Source organism: Osmerus eperlanus, chromosome 24, assembly GCF_963692335.1.
Source record: "Osmerus eperlanus chromosome 24, fOsmEpe2.1, whole genome shotgun sequence".
NCBI classification, from domain to species: Eukaryota; Metazoa; Chordata; class Actinopteri; order Osmeriformes; family Osmeridae; genus Osmerus; species Osmerus eperlanus.
The window spans coordinates 8,792,503-8,812,821 of record NC_085041.1 but is presented as its reverse complement, the minus strand read 5'-3'; the positions used below and the strand labels follow the sequence as shown (position 1 = coordinate 8,812,821).

The following is a 20,319-nucleotide window of genomic DNA, read 5'->3' as shown; positions in this document are numbered from 1 at the left end:
ACACTCTCAATGCCCCTGTCTGCCAAGAGCAGACATTCCTAAAATTAGTGTAGAATTTCTTTGTACACAGTATATCTTGTCTATGACAGTTCATTTTCTATGAGAGATAGCTAGTAAGAACAATCACATTCGTATATTAAGTTAGGTCTATGGATGCTTGGTACATTAAAAACCAATGGGGCTTTTATTAATGGGGAGTTGCGTAGTAATGATTTAAGTTTTAAGACTTGTGACCAAAAGTATTAATAAATGAATAGCACTATTTAAATGAATAACACATATGATTTACTGTTAACCTGTGGGCCTCCCTGCAATAGCCTGCTATCTAATAAATAAAAAAGAATGTTATTGTGTAAGACAGATGTTTAAGACCAGTGGGTACTATTGTACTCAAACTTCAACATGGTCTCAAGCTCAAACAGATTTATATTTATATTTTTCTTTAAAACATATCTCTAATGTTACCACATTAAAGAAGAAGTGGACTAAAACAAAAACAAAAATACTTTTGTTAGTAAGGTCAAAGTGAATATGTCTGTTAAATCTACAGGATTGTCACCAAAATTGAAATGGCAAAGGTGAAAGGATGAATGTTCTGAATAATTCAGAATTGTACTGAAATTGCACTCATAACAATTATTTGCTGACTTCCCTTTATTGCAGTTGAACTATGTCAAAGTATAATTTTGCAAATTGAGAAAAATTAACAACATTCTGCCCTAAACCGACTCTGGGCAAGTAGAAATGTCACTCACCAAAAAAGACTCACCAGTCTTTCATTCAATATCCAACTTCGCCAGCCAATAGGAGGACACCTTTGGTTTGCGGTACTTCCATACATCAACCATCACACATGTCACCAAATGCCTTTGAAAGGCCAATAGTGAGAGAGTAGAATCAGCAAAAGAATGCATTGAAAGCATAATAACCTTTTCATTCATTTGCTGGTTCTTCTCTCTCACTATCCAAAACAAGACACGACCTCCTCCTCACTGCATGATGAACTAACGCTCCCGAAAGCCCACTCCATCCCCCGGGACTCCACCCATGTTATACACGGGGCCTTCAAATGGCTTCCCTCTGGAAGGGGGTCTGCAAATTCCACTCTCCCCCCCTTCTTTCTCTCTCGCCTGGGATGGATCTCCACATCTACTGGTCTGACCCAGTCTCAGCATCCACCATCCCTGCTCCCAGAGTGCCAGCCAACACTCTCTCGCTCTTTAAGATTCTCATTGATTCATTATGTCTGATACACGGTCACTGCAACTGTCATGTATGGTGTACTGTACTGTCTCTGCCATGTGGCCACTGTCTATCCTGTACTGTCATATATGTCAATTTGTGTGTCCTTATTGTGCAGGCGTCCAGGAATTGTCCCTCGGGGTTGAATAAAGTTTATTTGAATTGAAAATATGTACCTAGGATTTCCATCTGTTTGTGAGGGCTGACTTCTCTGCCACATTCAATTCCATAAACTGGTCTCTCCTGTGTCAAACCCATGAGTGCTGGAGAGAGTGGTACAGTACGCTGGTAACCCTACCCAGTGTTGGAAAAGCAGTTCCACAGGCCTTGGCCGTGACTCCACAGTAGCCTGTTGAAGACGCGGTTGAAGAGACGGTACAGGTGTAAACTCTCCACGTCCGGCTCTTTCCAGATCCTCTGCAGCGCACAGCGCACGTTGGTACGTACAATGTCCAGAACCTACACATCAGCCATTCGGCACGCAAACACATACAGAACCGCAGGTGGGAGAGAAAAAGAGAGGGATGGACAAACGAATCAGGGTTTAAAATGAGGTTTGAGCAAGGGAGTCCATTTTGAAAGAGATGCAGGGAGATGCAAGGAAATCAATTAGGAGACCGGCTGAGGGGGGGGGGGGGGATTTGATTCAACGTGAGGTTTTAAGGCTTCTTATCGAACACTCAACTTGAGGGGCTAACTTTTGAGTCAGGTACTCGCCATCACCGACATGCATGCAAACATGCGTATGCACGTGTTCAAGAACGTGAAAGAAACAAACGGACACACATTCTGTCTCTCACACTACATGTACAAAACATACACATGCATAGATGTAGACACACACACACACTGTTTCTTTCACACACATCATGTACAAAACAGACAGGAGCACACACATTCTGTCTCTCACACATCATGTTCAACACAGACGTACACACACACACTGATCACGCAGCAAGTGTGGCGTTTGTACAAGCGAGACGCAGGGCGGGAAACCGGAGCAAGGGCCGTGGCGAAGGGGAGCCGAGGAGAGAAGGTAATTACTCGAGAACGTCAGTATGGCTGGAGAACCGACGTCAGAAGTTACAGGGCGCTCTAAAGACTCCTGCCTTCCTCCTCTCCACCGACCCCCCTCTCCCCCCATCTCTCTCTCAATTTTTTCTCTGTTGTTCTTAGCTGCAGAGTCTTTGATTCCTCCTATCTCATTAGTGATGTCTATGACTAGGATGATGTCTGGGCAGGCATGCCAGCTTTAATAGGCAAGCATGGGGCACAGGCACATACAGACACACAGCCATGCACATTTTCTTTGACTTTTACCCAGCAGCCCACTATGGTAATATGAAGGCAGAGTGCAACATAAACCCTTCATACATCTATCACAAGCCTGTAATCTACAATTAACAAACACTGATATACAAACACCATTAACATCTGACTAGAACATCAAATCCATCCTGACACCCTCATGTATTTTTACATCTGGCTTTGCCCTCTCTTTCTCCAACAAAACAATATGGTTTTGATTTATTACATCAAAGTTTTTTTCTCCCAATCTTTTTTTACTGACTTGTCAGATGGGAATCTGCGTAAAACAATACCTCTAATACACAAAATGCTGCCCTACAACGATCCTGGATCAATATAATATTTTTATTACGATTTGTACTCACCTTTCTTTGTTTGGTAGAGTCCAACTTTACCAGCCAATAGGAGGCCACCTTTGGTTTGTGGTATTTCCAGTTGTCTAGTATCTAAGCAGGAGAAGGCAGAGTACAAAATCAAGTAACTGTAAATAAACTTCTCTGCTCAATATTACTATGGGCCTACCTGAATATGACTCAAAATAATTCTAACAGCAAACAAAAGTGAAAAGAAATCGCCCCAAAACATGTTTTAAATGTATTTTAGACCAGCGTGTATACCACACAACACATGGCCAAGCTCTCTTCTTCTTGCTCCTTTGTGCCTCTCCCTCTCTCTCCCCCCTTTTTCTCTCTCTCTCACTCTCATACATCATCCCTCGTTCCTCACAATCATCGTATACAGCCTGGGGGTATTGTTACTTTAGTATTCAAACCGATCAGGGTTTCTGCGTTTGCTTCGGTTTGCCTGTGAGACAAAATCAATGGCGGCGGAGAAGGAGAGATTGCAAGAAAAAACCACGGACAAGCCTCGCTGCAACTCAATAGGCCTTTTCATTTAGCAGGGGCTGGAGAAAGCGTGTTCTATAGACCCCGCCACCGCACCTTCATGGAACTCTATGGCCATCTGTCAATCTGTCAACTCTGCATTCAGACACGGATATAATTGACCTGAAGTGCTCTCTTTTATTTCTTTATTTCGCAGCTGTGGATGCGAGGATCAGGTTAAGGGGGTGTCAAAAATAAAAATTCTGTCCAAAACCTCAAGTTGAGCTTGACACTTTATTTCAGTCGGAAAAAGTGCTCTGCTTTTTTATTTGGTGCGTTTAATAGTGCACGGTAGACATGACAAACACAATGATGAATCATTGACTATATTGGCATCTATAGGTCCATCTTCGTGAAAGGTTCCATGCTATTTAATTCCCATGTTTTGATTTCCAACGCTCATTTACGTAGTTGTTTGAGCTTTGTTGCTGTTGTTGCTTTGTTGACTTACACCCTACCTCCCCAACATCCACTTATCTTGCAGCAATAGAGATCCCTGACAAAGACAGTTCCCACAGGGGAGCCTGCATATTGTACAATGTATAAGCACACACAGTGAATCACACAGGGCCACAGTGGTACATAAGTAAGCAGACCTCTCCACTCGCGTATAAAAGTCTCTACTTGAAGGCCCTGCCTCTGTCCTTGGAGAATCAACAGAGGGAGAAAGAACAGAAATGCAAATATGCCTACCGCGAGCACGTGAAATGAGTGAGGTCTGTAAATACTGAATAAATACAAATGTTAAATTGTGAGGCTCGTCAGTCTCAAGCATTCAAAGAGACAGACAGATGGATTCAAAGGAAATGTATTCCACGGACCTATGGACTCACAATTTGAATATGGTGAATAGAGCCTCTGTTTAGAAACGCGGTTTCAGATTGTTGCTGTACTTCACAAGAATGGGAAAAACGTAACAACTATTATTGGATTCACTTTTGTTTCCTTTATATATACACTTAGATCAACATGGTTTACTAGAGTAGCAACATTCAATAATGCGTAGTTTCTAGACAAATGTTCCAGTTGCAGTGCATGATGCATTATGATTTCATAATTGAGGATGTGTGAATATTAACAACTAGAAATCCTGTGGGGTCCTACTGTACATTAATTTAGCTTTCCCTGTGAATATTTACCATTTACAGCGTTCCACCAACAACTTTGACGCGAATGCACAACAATGAGCCACGCCCTAAAATTTAAATTGCACAAGTTGATAGTTCTCCGAGATTACTTCTCGTCTCCTGAGTGAACTGACAAGGGCTATAGGTGTGTGCATTCATCTGCATTTCCATGGTGCCCCTAATTAGGGCTGATTAACAGGACAGGTGTGTCACTAATTGTCTCTTACGACCCTGACACACACCGCCGCTACCCACCAGGGGAAGGAGACCATGATGAATACGCAGGTGCAGTAGGGAATATGGCGTGGCGTGATACAGCCCACGCGATGGTCACTAGGGTTGTCTCAAAGACAATAGGAGTCAGGCCAGACAGGTGGCTATTGTGGAGAGGTTAGTTATGGTCAGCAACAACCATCTCCACGTCGGCTCTGGGGATAACACACTTCCTCTTCTACAAACCCAATAACACACACACGCCACACACACCTCGTCCAGAACGGCGTCGGCCTCCTCCTCTGTCTTCCCGGGGAAGCGTATTCTCATTGTGTTGAGGGCAGCCAAACTCTGCCTTGTCAGCTCAGTGTCCTGCTCCTTAGTCCTCAGGTTCAGCACGGGCTCGCTCTACACACACACACCAAGTACACACACACACCAAGCACACACACACACCAAGCACACACACACCAAGCAGACATACAAACACACGTGGGGGACAGAAAAGGTAGAGGAATGAAGACGAATGGGACCGTGAGGCAGGCCGGCGTCCCTTCTTTTGTCCTGACGGGTGTGAGAGCACCGGGCTCTGACAGAGACAGACGCAAGTGGCCGTGATAAATAAAGAAAAGTCCACCGGCTCGATAGCGAGTAAACGAAACAACGGCCAACAGGAGCTATTGAACCTTTGTCCAGACAGCGTTTTAAGTGAAGAGAAAGATACATCTAACTCTAGCAAGGGGGGAAGAAGTGGATTTAATTAAGTGAAGTTCCGTGCTTTTGACACATATACCGTCTCTGGGATGTAGACAGAGGTCAATATTAAAAAGGAAAGATGGGAAATGAATGCTAAGGTAGAAAGGGAAGCATTTGTGTGAGTGTACTGCGTGTGTGTTTTCTTACCATGTTAGAGTGGATTGTGCCCAGGCTGCTGCTGTGTGGCACTCTGTGGGCGGAGCCACTGCGGCTGAGCGAATGAGAGCGTAGGTAGGCGGAGTTTGGCCTCACCAGGGGCGTGGCCGAAGGAACTGAGTGTTTGGCTAGGGAGATCCGTGCCTCATTGGTGGGCGACTGGGTCGTGAGGGAGGAGATAGAACGTGGGCAGGAGATGGAGCGTCTGATTGGTCCAGAGAGTGTTGGGGAGGCGGAGGGACCTGGTTTGAGGGGTTTCATTGGAGACTTCCAGTGTACCCGACCTGGAAAAAAAAGTGGGTGAAGGAATTAAATGGTGACCTAAATAACTTAGGCAGAAGAGAGGATCTACTCCCAACTTCAACTCCCTTTTTCCTCATCAACTTTCTCACTGTCCTCTTATCACGCTCTCTCGTGCTCTCTCGTTCTCTCTCCATCGCCCTCCCCCCAGCCTCCTTCCTTTTCACTCCCCTCATCATTGGTTGGCTGCTGCCTTGGTCTGGGGACAGCGGAGATGAACTGTGGCATTAGGCCTGCCCAGTCCAGGTCCAAGCTTGGTCTGTGGTGCTGGCTTATTTGAACGTGTTTTTTCATTAATGGCTGCAGCATGTGTTTCTGGAGCTGGGCTTGCTTGCTCTCTCCTCTGAATGGATTAGAGAACAGGCCCTCTGGCTCCAGCACCACACAAACACACATATACAGTACACATACATACTCAGAAATGCACATCGACATGCTCATCCACATACGCAGGCACACACACACACCATCCAGAAGACTCCACAAATTAAACCACCTCCAGGTTGCCCACTAGCCAGGTTGTGTGTGTGTGTGTTTGCGTATGTGTTTGTACTGAGCCACTCTGCGGTGCACTAAAATGTGTGTGTGAAAATGCAATGCCACTCCAGCGCTGAACCTTCCGAGGGGGAGGAAGTTGCCAAATGGAGTGTATTATGGGGCTTAGTTTAGGCCGCCCCCAGATGGGCGCTTATGGAGTCTGCCGCCGAGGCAAAGTCACTCCAGCGCGGCCCCTAGAATCCAGCCAAATCACTGCTCTGTCCTTCACTCTGCAGCTAATGGAAAATCTTATGCTAGAGTCCTCTTGTTCAAGCAAAAAAAGTCACTCCTCACTCCACAATGCGACACGTAAATACATTTTTGTCCCCAACCCAGAGAAGCGCGCCACATACTGGAAGAATGCCCGCTCTTTTGGTCTATAGAGTTTCCAGGATTGAAACGGGAGGGTGAGAGACTTTCTAAACCCGAGAGGAATACTGAGCAGATCAATCATTTTTTTTCTTTTTTTACCACAATTATTATTAAAAAAATAATATAAAAAAAGCCCTTTTCAGGCCAAATTTGTTGAAGGAGTTTTCAAGGTAAGCCGCAAGTCGTTTCTCTCCTCCTTTCCCTTGTCCCCTCTCTTCTTCTCTCCTTTAAGAAGTTTTCTCTTCTTTTTTTTCTCCAGGAGTCTGGACTCTGAGTCCCCTATCAGATTATGGGCTCGGAAGACGTGAGGAAGCTCATTAAAGGGACACACTGATCAACCCAGAAGGGCCTCTGTGTGTCTATCTTACGCTCAGGCTACAGAGAACTGAGAAACCGGAAGACTTCTCCCCATTGAAACATCCTCAGCATTTTGTGACCCTAATTAAAAAAGATGGATTTGGGGCAGTTAGGCATATTAATCAGCTAAACAAATGCGCAGTCTGATTTACATCTGTAATTTAGCCTGGGCCCCAGACTCCTGGTCTGACGCAACCGGTCTTTACAGACGAGCATCTTGAAAGTGTGTGTGTGTATTAAAAGACACCATGGGCCATATCTTGCACCAAGCGCAATTGACTTTGTCAACGACGCAAGTATCATTCCTAGTTTGCAATTGACGCAAAGCGGACTTTTCCCTCCACAGACGCACGTCGGTAAATTAGGGAATTACCTTGCGCTCCCGGGGTGGTTCAGCGAAAAAAGGAGGTGTGTTCCGGCGCAAACGTTCCCTGGTGCTATTTTGCAGTTTCAGAAAAACAATTCCCCCACAGACCAGGAAAAACGTAGTCTAAAGTCAATGGTGCGTTTTTCAGATGTTATTTTAAGGATGCATGCTTGGCCCGTGCGCACAGCTGGCGAGGCCAGGGTCTTCTTCCTGCGAAGCTACGTTACATTGCATTTTTTTCATCTCAATGATTTAAAAGATTTTCATGAGAAATCTCGATGCATGTGAACTTGATTTGGAACAATTGTGGCAATTTACTCCCACGCCTGTTTAAGCGAAGCTAATTTGGGTGGGTTTCTTCTCCCATCCCAATCAGAATTTGGTTTATTCGCCATGTATGTTACACATACACAGAATTTACTGTGGCAGGAAGGTGCAAACAATAAACATATACGGGTATTAAGTTAAGTAAAAAGGTATAATGGTTAATCTACTTCTAAGAACTAAACAATTAAAAAATATAACAATTAAAAAAAAATATATAAAAATAAGACTAAGAATTTGAATGAGCAGCATGAGTGGGCAACTTAGTGAAATGAGAAAACTGCTCTGCCTTTCCCATACAATGTCACTTCTCTATCTTTCACGGCCCTGACGGGTCTCCTCGGCTGTGAACCGCTCCGGCGTGCGCCTGGCAAATCCTCCATTATAATAGCAATCCGCCATGGAACAAGCGCCTGCTCTTAAAGGGAATGTGCGATGACGCTCTGATTGGTTTATTGCACGTTATGCCCAAACCACACCCATTAGTAATGTAGCTACTTAAGACCAACCCATTTTAGATTTGTGCCTGGCGCAAAGTCATTTATCCCGCCGGTATAGTAGCAACAGCGATACTTGCATTTCAGATCGCGTTTCAGATCGTTAAAATAGGGCCCCAGGTCTGTATCTAAAAGAGTGTGCAAGTATGTTTGAGAATGAATGTGCTTGTGCAAACAAGCATGGCAACGTCCATGTTGTATGGTTGTGGACTTCAGGAAGACTACAGCCCCACTCACCCCCATCACCCTGTGTGACTCCCCAGTCAACACTGTGGAGTCCTTCCGCTTCCTGGGCACTATCCTCTCCCAGGACCTCAAGTGGGAACTGAATATCAGCTCCCTCACCAAGAAAGCACAACAAAGGATGTACTTCCTACGGCAGCTGAAGAAATTCAACCTGCCAAGACAATGATGGTGCACTTCTACACAGCCATCATTGAGTCCATCCTCACCTCCTCCATCACCATCTGGTACGCTGCTGCCACTGCCAAGGACAAGAGCAGGCTGCAGCGTATCATCCGCACTGCTGAGAAGATTATTGGCTGCAATCTGCCTGCCCTCGAGGACCTGCACACCTCGAGGACCCTGAGGCGAGCGAGGAAGATTGTGGCCGACTCCTCCCACCCTGGTCACTCCCTGTTTCAGTCACTCCCCTCCGGCAGAAGGCTGTGGTCCATCAGGACCAATACCACAGGCCACAAAAACAGTTTCTTCCCTTCCGCTGTTGGCCTCTTCAACAAGGCCAAGGGTTCACACTGACTTCATGACTCAATGCCCTTAAAACACACTGCTTTTTGCACTGCACAATACAATCTTGTACCATTTGTATTTTTTGTAATATTTGTATTTCTTGTATTTTTAAATTTAAATTACTGCAACTTATATTTTATTTTATATTTTATTGTACAGTTTATTTTAATCTAATTCCACTTGGTATTGCTAGTTATGTACCCTTAGTATAGTTAGTCCTCATATTAAAATTTTAGATTCCTATATGTTTAATGTTTGCACCTTCCTGCCAAAGCAATTCCTTGTCTGTGCAAACTTTCATGGCGAATAAAACCCATTCTGATTCTGATTCTGATGTTTATCTACTAAGATGTGCATCCTAAATATGCTAGCACACACACCATGCCCGCATGGTCACGTGTGTGCGACAAGATTATTTTAGTAATTAAAACCGAAGCTCGTAGTCATCTGGAAGACATCAACTTAGAGGGACAGACAGTAACCTTCTCCCCGGTGTGAGGCCTGGGGGCGAAACCGAAGAAGGCTCTGGAACCATTGCGCCATCCTTCTAGAAAGCAAGGCGAGCCTGATTGGTAGTAAAGAGTTTCCCAGACGTTCCTCCTCCTCATTTACGTGGAGCCTTACCCGAGCGCTCTGACGATGATTTATCCTTGTTCTCTCCCAGGTCGTACAAAACCCTCTTCTCCCTCTTCTCCCCTTCTCTCCTCTCCTCCCTCTCTTCCTCGTCTTCGGAGCCAGAGGAGCTGTTGTTGTTGGCGCTGGAGTTGCTGTCGCTGTCTCCTCCGCCGTGCTGTTTCCTGGGTGTCAGGGCGCTCTCGGGCATGGAGGAGAGGGGCTGGGGAAGAGCAAACGCTCACATGAAACGCACAAAGGGAGACAGACACAGATAGGAAGAGACACACAAGCGCGCACACACACACAGAGAGACAAAGGGGAGATGATGTCAGCACCCACAGATCCACCTTTCAACCTCGGCCAATTACCATCTGTCACTTCGAGAAGCAGAGGTGACATAGAGGGTGTGTGTGTGTGCGCACACGCTTATTTTAGGTATGTGAATGTGTGCTCAGCAGATGAGCAGTGTGTTGACTCTGGTGCTTTGATTAAAACCACGGTAGAGACATGTTAATTCAATCCAAACGGCCACTCCATCCTTCTCTTTGGCCTTTGTAGCACACATTTATAATTCATAACTCCCCCCCCCCCCCCCAACAACCCAAACAGAAAAAAAAGTTAATTAAATTGAATGTCTTTTTCACACACCGGAAAGACCACATTGTTAGCATTAATAAAGCATTGGCGTATGTTATACATCAGCTAATTTAGCCCTGCTTTGTAAAATTAATGTGTAGTATGTGATCATAGGCATAGCGCTTATACACAATCATCAACTTGGACAGCAGGAGGCTAAGAGTAGTGTATGTGTTTGAGAGAAAGAGAGACAGAGAAAGTGACGGCTAGGGAGATCCAGTTATTGTGACCGGGAGACAACAGGTGGGAATAGAAAAGCTGTCTGTATTAAACAGAGAGAGGAGAAAACGTCTCTTTTCTTTTGGTCTCAACTTGACCCTCATCGTCTTATTAAGCAGTACTCCTTAAACTATGAACACACGGCATTCAGACTGCCCGGCATTCCCACACAGTCTCGTTCCCTCCTCCTCCCCTTCCGTCCCCTGTGAACACACCCCAGAGACTGTCCATCCATCACAGGACGAACCCGCAGCAGTTTGCAGTGAGCAAAAATGAAGGTGGACTAATACATTTGTGTTGGAACGACAAATGTCTCCAATAAGACAAAGACATGCCAGTCTGCACCCGACCACTGTGTTTTTCACCTGAGGAGTGTGTTTGACCCAATCAAGGGGACTGAGGGATGGACTTAGATGTGAGAGACAGAGATAAAGATGGGAGGAGGAGATTGAGGGGGGGTTAGGCAATAGAGAGTAATGTGCTGTTGAGGATCGGGGGGGAGGTGTGGTGTGGGGAAATGGACTGAAAGAAAGAGACAGAGGGAGAGAGAGAGGGAAAGAGAGAGAGGGGGGAAGGGGGAGTTGACAGGTAGCTCCTATGGGGATAGGACTTTTACCTTAGTGCCTCTTTCACACTCACTATTTCTGTTCTTTGCTTCTCTTTCTCTGAATTGTGTTCTATGAGCTGTGCTACCTTGAGGCGTCTTCCCCTCTCTCCGTCCCTCTCTCTCTGTCTGTCCTTTCTCTTCCTCTGACATTCTTCCTCCGTCTCCTCTATATTCCCTGAAGGCAAATCCCCCCCCCCTTTCCTCCTCTCCTTCATTGCTCCCTTCTTTTCTCTCTCTCGTCTCTCACCTTGGGGCCTCTTTGCCTGGAGGATTTGCCCGTCAGCTTCTCATCGTCCAGCTCACACTGCTCCAGGAGATCCAATATGTCCTCCTCCTGCACACACAAGGCACACGGCGGACCGGACGCTTCAAATCACACTGACGGATATTTCTTTTAGGATCACCAGTACATGAATCTCGTAATCTTTGGCAGTGGTTACACTCAAAAATTGGTAATGCTGTGTTTCAAAGTGTAATAACCCACACAGCTAAACAGTAACACCACGTAACCAAGTTACCGTTAACAGTTAACAGTTACTGTTGTTACCAACAGTTTTAACTGCTATGTAGTTAACATAAGTCATTTGTGTAGATATAAGACAGGTCTTGTGGTGGTACCAAAAACACTGTGGTGCAACTATCATGGGTACTGACTTATACTGTCAAATAATGAGAAATATTCATCAGGGCTACTTTGTTTTACACATTGAGTCTGTAGAACTAAATATATATATATAAAAAGAAAATCTGAATCGACTAATTTATAATTCACTTGGATATTTCCACTTTAGAAAATGTATTTGTGGTCTTATACTAAAGAGACAGAAATATCCTGGCAGAACGCAGGGTGGCTCTTTCGCTGGCTCGGTACAGATAGAGAATTTGTGGACCTGTGTGACCACAGTGAATACACTGCACCTCCTGTCCTTTCTGGCCCAGTCTGAAGACAAGGAAGAGGTGATTAATGCCTCTTTGTTACTGTGCACAGCACCCTCTCATTGTTGCTGAAATATAGATTAAGCCTGATTGTTTCTTTCATATCCGCAATCAAGCAGCTTTGGATGACTAAAAAGGTCATTTTTTGCTTGTGTGTATGTAAATGTGGCGTTTGGTTTGTGCGTGTGTGTGTATGTGTGGTGGGTACTGCTCGGGAGCAGGTCAGGGGCCAAAGCAGGCCTGGCATTGGTCAGGCCCAGGAGTGACCAGCCAGCTCCTCTGCGGGGGGCTTGTCCTGGGATAGACCCAGAGCCACATGTACATATGGCACATCCTCGTAAATCCCTCTCGCTCGCTCGCTCTCCCTCCTCTCCCCTCTCACTCGCTCCATCCTTCTCTCTGTCTTTATTCCCATTCCTTCCCTCCCCACTCCTTCCTCTCTCTCTTTCTCTTTTTCTCTCTCCATACCTCAGCTACTAGTCTTTGAACAGCTCACTCCCTAATCTCCCCCACTCCTCCCTTCTCCTCCTCAACAATTCGACTCTCTCTTCCTCTAACTTAATACCCTGCAAACTTGTTTAACTTTGACTCACTGACCTTCCCCATCTCCCTCTCATCTTGCATTCTCACCTGCCCTCAAGTTAGCCATTCTGCCGCCTCCCTTCTTTCCTCCCTCCTGTCCAGCCTTAGCTCTCTCTCTCCTGCGGCAATGTATAGCAAGGCACACTACAAAAAACGAAGAAGAAAAAGGAAGCCTGGCGAGTGCTTCATCTGAAACTACCCCGGAATGAAACTCTTCACAATACGCAGGTTTCTCCCCCGGCACCGAAATAGCCCCACCGATTTGCGGCCAAACAATGGCCTTCTCCATCCAAACAAACGCTTCGCACCTTCAAAACTACTGTATGTGCGCCATGAAAAATGTATCTGCGGTCTGCGGGCACATTCAAATGCAGGGCTCACTTCAACCGTCATCCTTGAAGGAGCCTCTTCAAATCAACACTGGGAGAATTCAGGAATAAATTCAAAGAACAACTAACTGTGAGAGGAGAAACAAGGCTACAAGGCGAGGCCTAAGCGGGCAAACAAATGGGATACAAAAAGAGGTCGTACAGATTCAATCTGCTTTTAGCACGTTTCGACGGCCCGATGAATGCTTTCCGGGAGGCTTGTGGATGCAAGGACATGGTGACAAAGGGGACGAGACCACTGCAACACTTGCTCTCTCCGGTTGAGGAGACAATCTAAATAGGAGAAGGAGAGAGGGAGTGTGTGTGTGTATGTGTGCGTGTGTGTGTGCAGCTGAACACCGAAGCAAGCCGAGTCTCAGGTACATGCCTTCATTCGTTTCAGAGGATTATTCATTTCCTTTTGAAGTGAGGCTGCTCGGCCAGCAAGGAAGGTCTGAAAGGCAGCTGAGAGCAGGCTTTCATACTTCTCCAACAGCAGCTTGTCATCTGGGGGGTAAATACGTCTGTGGAGAGAGAGACAGAGAGAGAGAGACAGGGTGAGAGAGAGAAGTAGAGAGAACAGGGTAAAAGAGATAGAAAGATAGAGGGATGGAATAGTCGGGGAAGGAAAACAAAAAAGGAGAGAGATGGAGGGAAAGAGCGATCAGCATGTAGAGTGACAAGATGGGGAAGGTAGGTTATGAGCAGAATGAGGGAGAGAGAAGGATGGTGGAAGGGAACATTAGAGAAAGAGGGAAAAGAAGGATTATGCTGGACATATAATAAAATTAATATATACATATAAAAAAAATTGTATATATTGTTCACCGTCCTTTAGGGCCCAAAGTTCCCCATCGGTCTTTCCACACACACTGTACCGAACCCTGCATGTCTTACATGCCAGGCCTTTTGTTGACACATCCTCTTCCATTCATTTCAAGCTGGCTAATGTGCTAGTTCACACATCCCACATGATTCTGCACCCCAAGACTAAACTAACAGCCGAACTGTTGATCTTAGGACCTAAGGGAGTAAGAAACATATAAACCTTCACTCTTTATCTCTCCAATACATCTCCAAATGACCTCAGAACTCTGGGCTTACCGCCGAACAAAAACAGTGACAGCGCATTAATCAAAATAAACAGCAACCACAGAGGCAAAGTCAACCAGTACCTTTCTATTTATATAAATGGGGCCGCACTTGGTGTTAATAGATATGCCGTTTGATTTGATGGCAAGAATCCGCCTAATGCACGTATGGACGAATCATTTGGACTTCAGAGTTGCAACAGCCCCTTCACCCTTGTAATCAGGGGATAAAGGAAACGTAAATGTTAAGATCAGTGCGGATAAAGCGGTCAATCCTAAAAGATCCGTTTTCGTTGCGTATTTGATCACTCGTGTCTTGGGCCTCTTTTGAGCATACGGTCAGATAATCTGTGCGTGACCCACATATTTTTGCAAAAGAGTTGCTCATGTTCCGGTATTTTTGACTTGTTCTTTTTTTAATAAGAATTCACAATTACATTGGCTATAAACTTGACCTATTTCAGTAGTTTGCCTTTGTGTATACACGTCCACACACACAAACTTTCACAATGCCACTAAAATTGGCATGAGGACTTCAGAGATGTTTGATAAATGAGCTTGAGTGACAGGCTAGGCTGGGGTCTTCTTTTGAAGCCGGGCCTGGGTATCTGCATGCATTTAATCTAATAGTAGACTAAGTTCGTTAAGGGACTCTTCTAACGATGGTGTCTTAATCAGATCCGGATGGTGGTGTCTGAATCATGGGTTCTTTATTAGCCTGCCCAGACAATGTCTGCTGATTGACTCGCTGGTCAAAAGACGGGCTGGCTGATAGACCGGCAGGCTAATAGACTTGGCTGACTAAGTCCCTGCCTGTCTGTGATATAAAGTGAGAGGAGTGAGAGAGAGACAGAAAGAGAGAGGTCAATATCTTGCTTCGAAGAAAATCGTAGAAAGTGACTAAGCGAGGGTATTAACAATAAACGAAGGACAAGCGTGGAATCAAAGATGTCAACGGGGGTGAGTCATACTGAAGAGGTGGCGTCTGCTCTCAGTGGCAGGTCACTATGATAAACAGACGTCCTCCATCCTTCCCAGGCCATGATCAGAGACTAAGGGAGTTGAAAGAGCGGTTGGAGGCAGAGGGAGTGGAGGAGGAGGTGAGATTGTGGCTCCCTTTGTGTTGTTCGGTGGAGTTGGTGTTTACTCCTGGGAGTCACGATGCGTCTCTCTCTCTCACAAGCACACTTTTTCTGTTTTCTATTTCTCTCTCTTTCTCTCCCTTTCCATCGCTCTCAACTCCGTTCTCCTTCCCCACTCTCAATCTCTCTCTTAAAAACATGTGCATTCTTTTTTTCCCCCCACCCACTCTCCGATGTTATTTATCCTCCTGAGAGCAAAGCGCTCCACAAATGACCGTTAATGTAAGCGGAGCTGGTCTCCAGGGCCCGCGGGGGAGCCGTCCTCTTAAGTCCCTCTTCGCTACCTGTAGTTCCCCAGATGTCGCTTCTCGTGCTCCTCCCTCGAGATCTGCTTACGGACCTGGGACAGTCTCTCCTTCTGATAAAGAAAGAGCGAGAGAGAGTGGGGGGGGGGTGGAAGAGGTAGAACAGAAGTAAGAGCCCTATGCAAAGCAGGCGAAATTCATCAGCCCCTTCAAATCCAACTAACAATGAGAGAAAGGACACACTTTTCTGTTAGGAAAGGTCTGAGCCATGAAGTCAGGAAAGGACAGCGAAGCACAAAAAGAACCCGTTGCACCGCTAAAAGACTCCATCCCCTCCGCTTGTTAATATTGGCTGCAGATTCATAATTCATATAGACCCCCACTCCCCCACCCTTTTTTCAATACATCAAAAGGTATAATTGTGTAAAGGTCAGTTGGTCAATTTGCCGAGAGAGCAGCAGGGGGTCCCTCCAATTACAGACACTGATCTATGCTAAACGCTCGCCCGTGTTCGTACACGCTCACCCCCTGGTAGCCATGGCGTTGCCTCGAAAGGCTCTTGGAACCGACTGAGTGCCCTTTTTAAAAAGCCGCCCCTGTGTCGGGCTCTGCCCCCTCACCTTCTCCTCGGATGATTAGCACAAAGGTTGATCAAAAGACTAATCAAGGTGCTACAGTACCTACTTGAAGCCGTCACTTCCCCCCCCCCCCACACACACACACAGGCAACTGTCGACCCACGTTCTTCAAAGGGCTGGCAATTAAACATTACACACTGTCAAAAACTAAACTTTTCGACTTCTGATACGAGCAGGACGCAGTGGGCGTCGTCTTGGTTTGACAAGCTAGTCCTACCAGTTCCTCTTTCCTCCTTTCCAGTGTGTGCCGCTGTTTCTCCCAGTCGGAGGAGGCGGCAGACAGCTTCTTCATGGAGCCCTTGCCGTAGAGGCGTCTCTGGGCCTCTGCCTTCTGCTGGGCCAAGTTACGCTTCTTGTCGCTGGCTCTGGAGGATGACAGCAACGTGTCAAAAAAGCTTCCATCAATCACAAATTTCCAACAGCAAGATGGATGGTGATTCCTGCTAAACTGGTTGTGAGCTACAAGAGAGGTGGGTATGCACTGTACGGTTTGTGGAGCTATTAATTTCAACGCACTGGCCCTTAAAATTTGATACTGGGCTCTGGGCACACACAGTTTCTCTGTGTCCTGGATTTCCCTGACCTCCTCTACCCCTCCTTTGGGCCCAGCAATACAGGGTTGTGTTTTAACCACCTTCCCAGAAAGAGCCCACCCAGCAAAATACACCCCACCACCAAGCCTTCTCCTCAGGGAAGACCAATGCAATGCTATATAAGGGAACAAGAACACTGTGAACATCAGTTGTTTTTCGCTGGTGATTTTTTATAATTTTTTCTGCCTGCCTTTCATGCTCTGATTTATTTAGTCAGGAAATAATCAAATCTTCCTTTTTAATCTCTGGAAACACAACAAACATTAGTCATGAAACAAATCATTCTGATAAGGGATTTGTGTTGTGGGTCTGCAACAGCAATTCGATTTTAGTGGATCACAGCGCACAAAGCTTTCCAAACAGATCTACAGAAGTATGTGTACACTGTGTGCGTGTGTAAATGAATGTGTGTATGTATATATGTGTGTGTGAGTGAAAGTGTGTGTTAGTTTGTAGTTCAAATATAATGCAGTGTGTGGAGACTATATTTAGCTGTAGTGAAAGGACATGCAAACAGAGAGCAGATAGAGCAGAGACAGAGGTTAGGTTTAAGATGATCAATCAGTGAAGACTTACTGCAGTAGTCTGGGGACAGTGTGGTCGCAGCCAGATTGAACACACACACACATGCACACGCACACATACACTCAAGCAAACATGAACGCACACTGTATACACAAACAAATGGCCACGAACAGCACACAGAAGCTGTACCACAAACTACATAAAGGGTAAGCTCACACACGCTGACACGTAAACACAAAAGAAAAAAAAAAGAAAAAACAGAAGCTTTGCAACTGACTTCTCTCCTAACTGCAACCCAGCAGTGCATAGACCAACACATTAACAAGGGCAGGCAAGCTTGTTATTGTTCATAAACCCCGTCTGGTAAACAAATTCAATATCTTCTGTGACACATCATTCTGAAACGATAACAAAGGGCCAAAATACTGCAGACATAAAATAATTAAAAGTTTCTGTTAAGTGTGTGTGTGTGTGGAGGCGGGGGGAACAAAAGCTGATCAATAAAATCTAAATCATTCAAAAGCTCTGGCTTGTGTTAAGAAAGCTCATTGTGTGCTTTTTGTCCGATTCCTTTTGCGCAAACTCTAATGAGTCTCTTGAGGAGCGGTGCGGGATAATACCAGAGAAGTGCCGTCTAGAGCATAGACCGTACCGAACCCTTACCTGATATTAAGCAGTTTCAGAGCATTGAGCAGAACTCCTTTCTTCACATCGTAATCAATCTTCTGATCAGTCCCAAAACTCGGAGCTCGATTGATCTGCCAGAAGAAAAGAAACACAGTTGAGTCAAAGATTTATTCTGTCTGGGTTTTTTTGTTTTGTTTTTTTTACAGCGAAAATACAATTTCTGGATGGACGAAGCAAAAAATAAAAAATAAAGTGCTATTTTCACACCTGAGGATTATGGGGGGGAGGAGGTGCACGAAGGGGTGTATGTTATGCATGGAGTGATCATATTAGAGTCTTGTCCTCTTACCTCCAGCCTTCTCATCCTGTTTGACAAAAGGTTATAAAGGCTGGGGGAAGCTGCATAAGACTCAGCCTGACATCATGAAGATTCTCTGCCTACACTCAAATACGAGTCTACTTAAAATATTAAAAAGTTAAGTTGGTATTCATGAGCTTATTCTTTGAGTGATCATTTTATTATTTAATCGCTATCACCGAGATTGTTTTCCTTTCCTGAGTATTTCTCACTGTTGCTGACTTGAAAAACATATCTCTCTCTGTTGTACTCCATTCTTGAGCATCTTTTTCATCCAGCAGGTTGACATTTAGGAGGCAGATCATCCATCAAAGAGTTTTACCAGCAATGCAATGCCTACCCTGGACTTTCAGTACCTAACAGTTTGTGTGCACCAAATCTTTTTTATCAGTATTCGATTTGTTTCATAATACCCAATGGTTCGTGTGTTGGGTGTTTTAACATGCACTTCCCAACGCTGTCTGCGCTATCTGGTACCTCAGTAGAAGACGGGGGATGATGAAAGGAGGAATTGGATCCATCAAAAACGAGGACCCTCCCACGCTGGCTACAGATTGATGATGGAAGGACGTGTCTCTCTCTTGTGTCTCTACCAACATGGGGCACCCTATACAATCCCAGAACCCCCTGCTTTTTAAGGCGTTCCCAAACAAGCAACCAAAATCAAGGTTTAGGCATTGCATCACCTTCGGGGGTGGGTGGGTGTGGTGGTAAAGTGGGGTGGAGAGACTGAAAGATTTGCAGGCTCATGTCTGGCATGCTACTGCCCCCTATGTCCTGTATGGACAACGCCAACCTATGCCAGCAGGACAAGCACCTAGCAGAACTCTGTATGATTGACAGTGTTCTGGCAAGGGCTGCATGCTTTCAGTAAAGGACTGTAGACCGACAGCACCTACTTTGTGAATTGATAACTTAAAAAAAGCCCTGTCATCCTTGTAAACGTATAAGTGTGACCGCTTCTCTATAAAAACAACTTCCCCCAGTGCTTTACAGTTATACAGCTGACATGACAAAATCACTTGTCTCTCCATTCTTTGCCCTCGCTTTCTCTTTCCAGGTGGGGGTGGGATTGGGTCAGCGTATCAAGGAACCCTTGAAAGAATTGCTTTTTGTGCCTAAAAAAAAAGGGGAAGGGGGTTCAAATTACGACAACACAGCCGCCGCTGTCGGTTAGATCGTATTGCAGACCTGATAACACAGCGCTCCCCGCCCGGTGTCACACACACAAACTCCCAAACACCTCATAGCTTTCTTTTTAGGTAGACACCAGTGCAGACAGAAGTCTGTGTTGTGTAATTGAGTTAGAATTAAGATAGAAAGACATGGTGTGGTGGGTTTGCAGATCCCCCCCCCACACCCTCATTTTATTTTGTTACACTAAATCGGTCTTTTACCCTCACAGAATAAGATATCAAGCTATAAGGTGCACACTGGATCAGTGAGTTCAAATCTTTTTTTCCTGTGGAAACCTTAATCTGTTGGCTCTATCTATGTCGAGAAGACTATTTTTTCACCCTATCCTGCGCCGTAGACAGCTGCTGGATACAAGCTGTAACTTATAAGCGACACACCAACCAATCAGAGGGCTTTTAGCAAGTCGCAGACCAACACAGAGCCTACCAAGGGACTCCTTATAGGTCATGAAACAGCAAAGTGTCCAATCAGAGTCCTGGTAACAGGCCACCTAACAGCCAAGAGCCTATGAGGGAGCAGCTTAGTGCATGACGCCATGTCATTAAAGCTAGCAAAGTGCCCAGCAGTTGGAAAATGAGCAACGTGGCTCCTGATCCTCACTGAAGCGATAGTGAAAGAAAAGAGAGAGAGGGGATAAATCCTCTCCAAGGACTCTGGGGTGGGGGGGAGGGGACACGGGACTCACTCTCTCCTCTCTTTAAAAAAAAAAAAAAATCACGAACGGTCGAGCCGTCACTAATCCTCAACACA

At 45.5% G+C, this 20,319-nt stretch overlaps 1 protein-coding gene across 2 annotated transcripts in view; it reads right to left on the bottom strand.

Moving 5' to 3' along the window:
- Window positions 1-20,319, bottom strand: part of ttll7 (tubulin tyrosine ligase-like family, member 7) — a 55,969-nt gene that overhangs the window by 7,719 nt on the left and 27,931 nt on the right. For both annotated transcript variants that reach the window (XM_062451015.1, XM_062451014.1), the window contains exons 10-19: window positions 18,051-18,145; window positions 16,487-16,634; window positions 15,671-15,744; window positions 13,542-13,677; window positions 11,515-11,601; window positions 9,815-10,025; window positions 5,678-5,970; window positions 5,048-5,182; window positions 2,916-2,996; window positions 1,541-1,701 (exon numbers count right to left, since the gene is read on the bottom strand). In XM_062451015.1, the coding sequence (XP_062306999.1) occupies window positions 1,541-1,701; window positions 2,916-2,996; window positions 5,048-5,182; window positions 5,678-5,970; window positions 9,815-10,025; window positions 11,515-11,601; window positions 13,542-13,677; window positions 15,671-15,744; window positions 16,487-16,634; window positions 18,051-18,145 (1,421 nt within the window). The remainder of the gene's footprint in view (window positions 1-1,540; window positions 1,702-2,915; window positions 2,997-5,047; window positions 5,183-5,677; window positions 5,971-9,814; window positions 10,026-11,514; window positions 11,602-13,541; window positions 13,678-15,670; window positions 15,745-16,486; window positions 16,635-18,050; window positions 18,146-20,319) is intronic.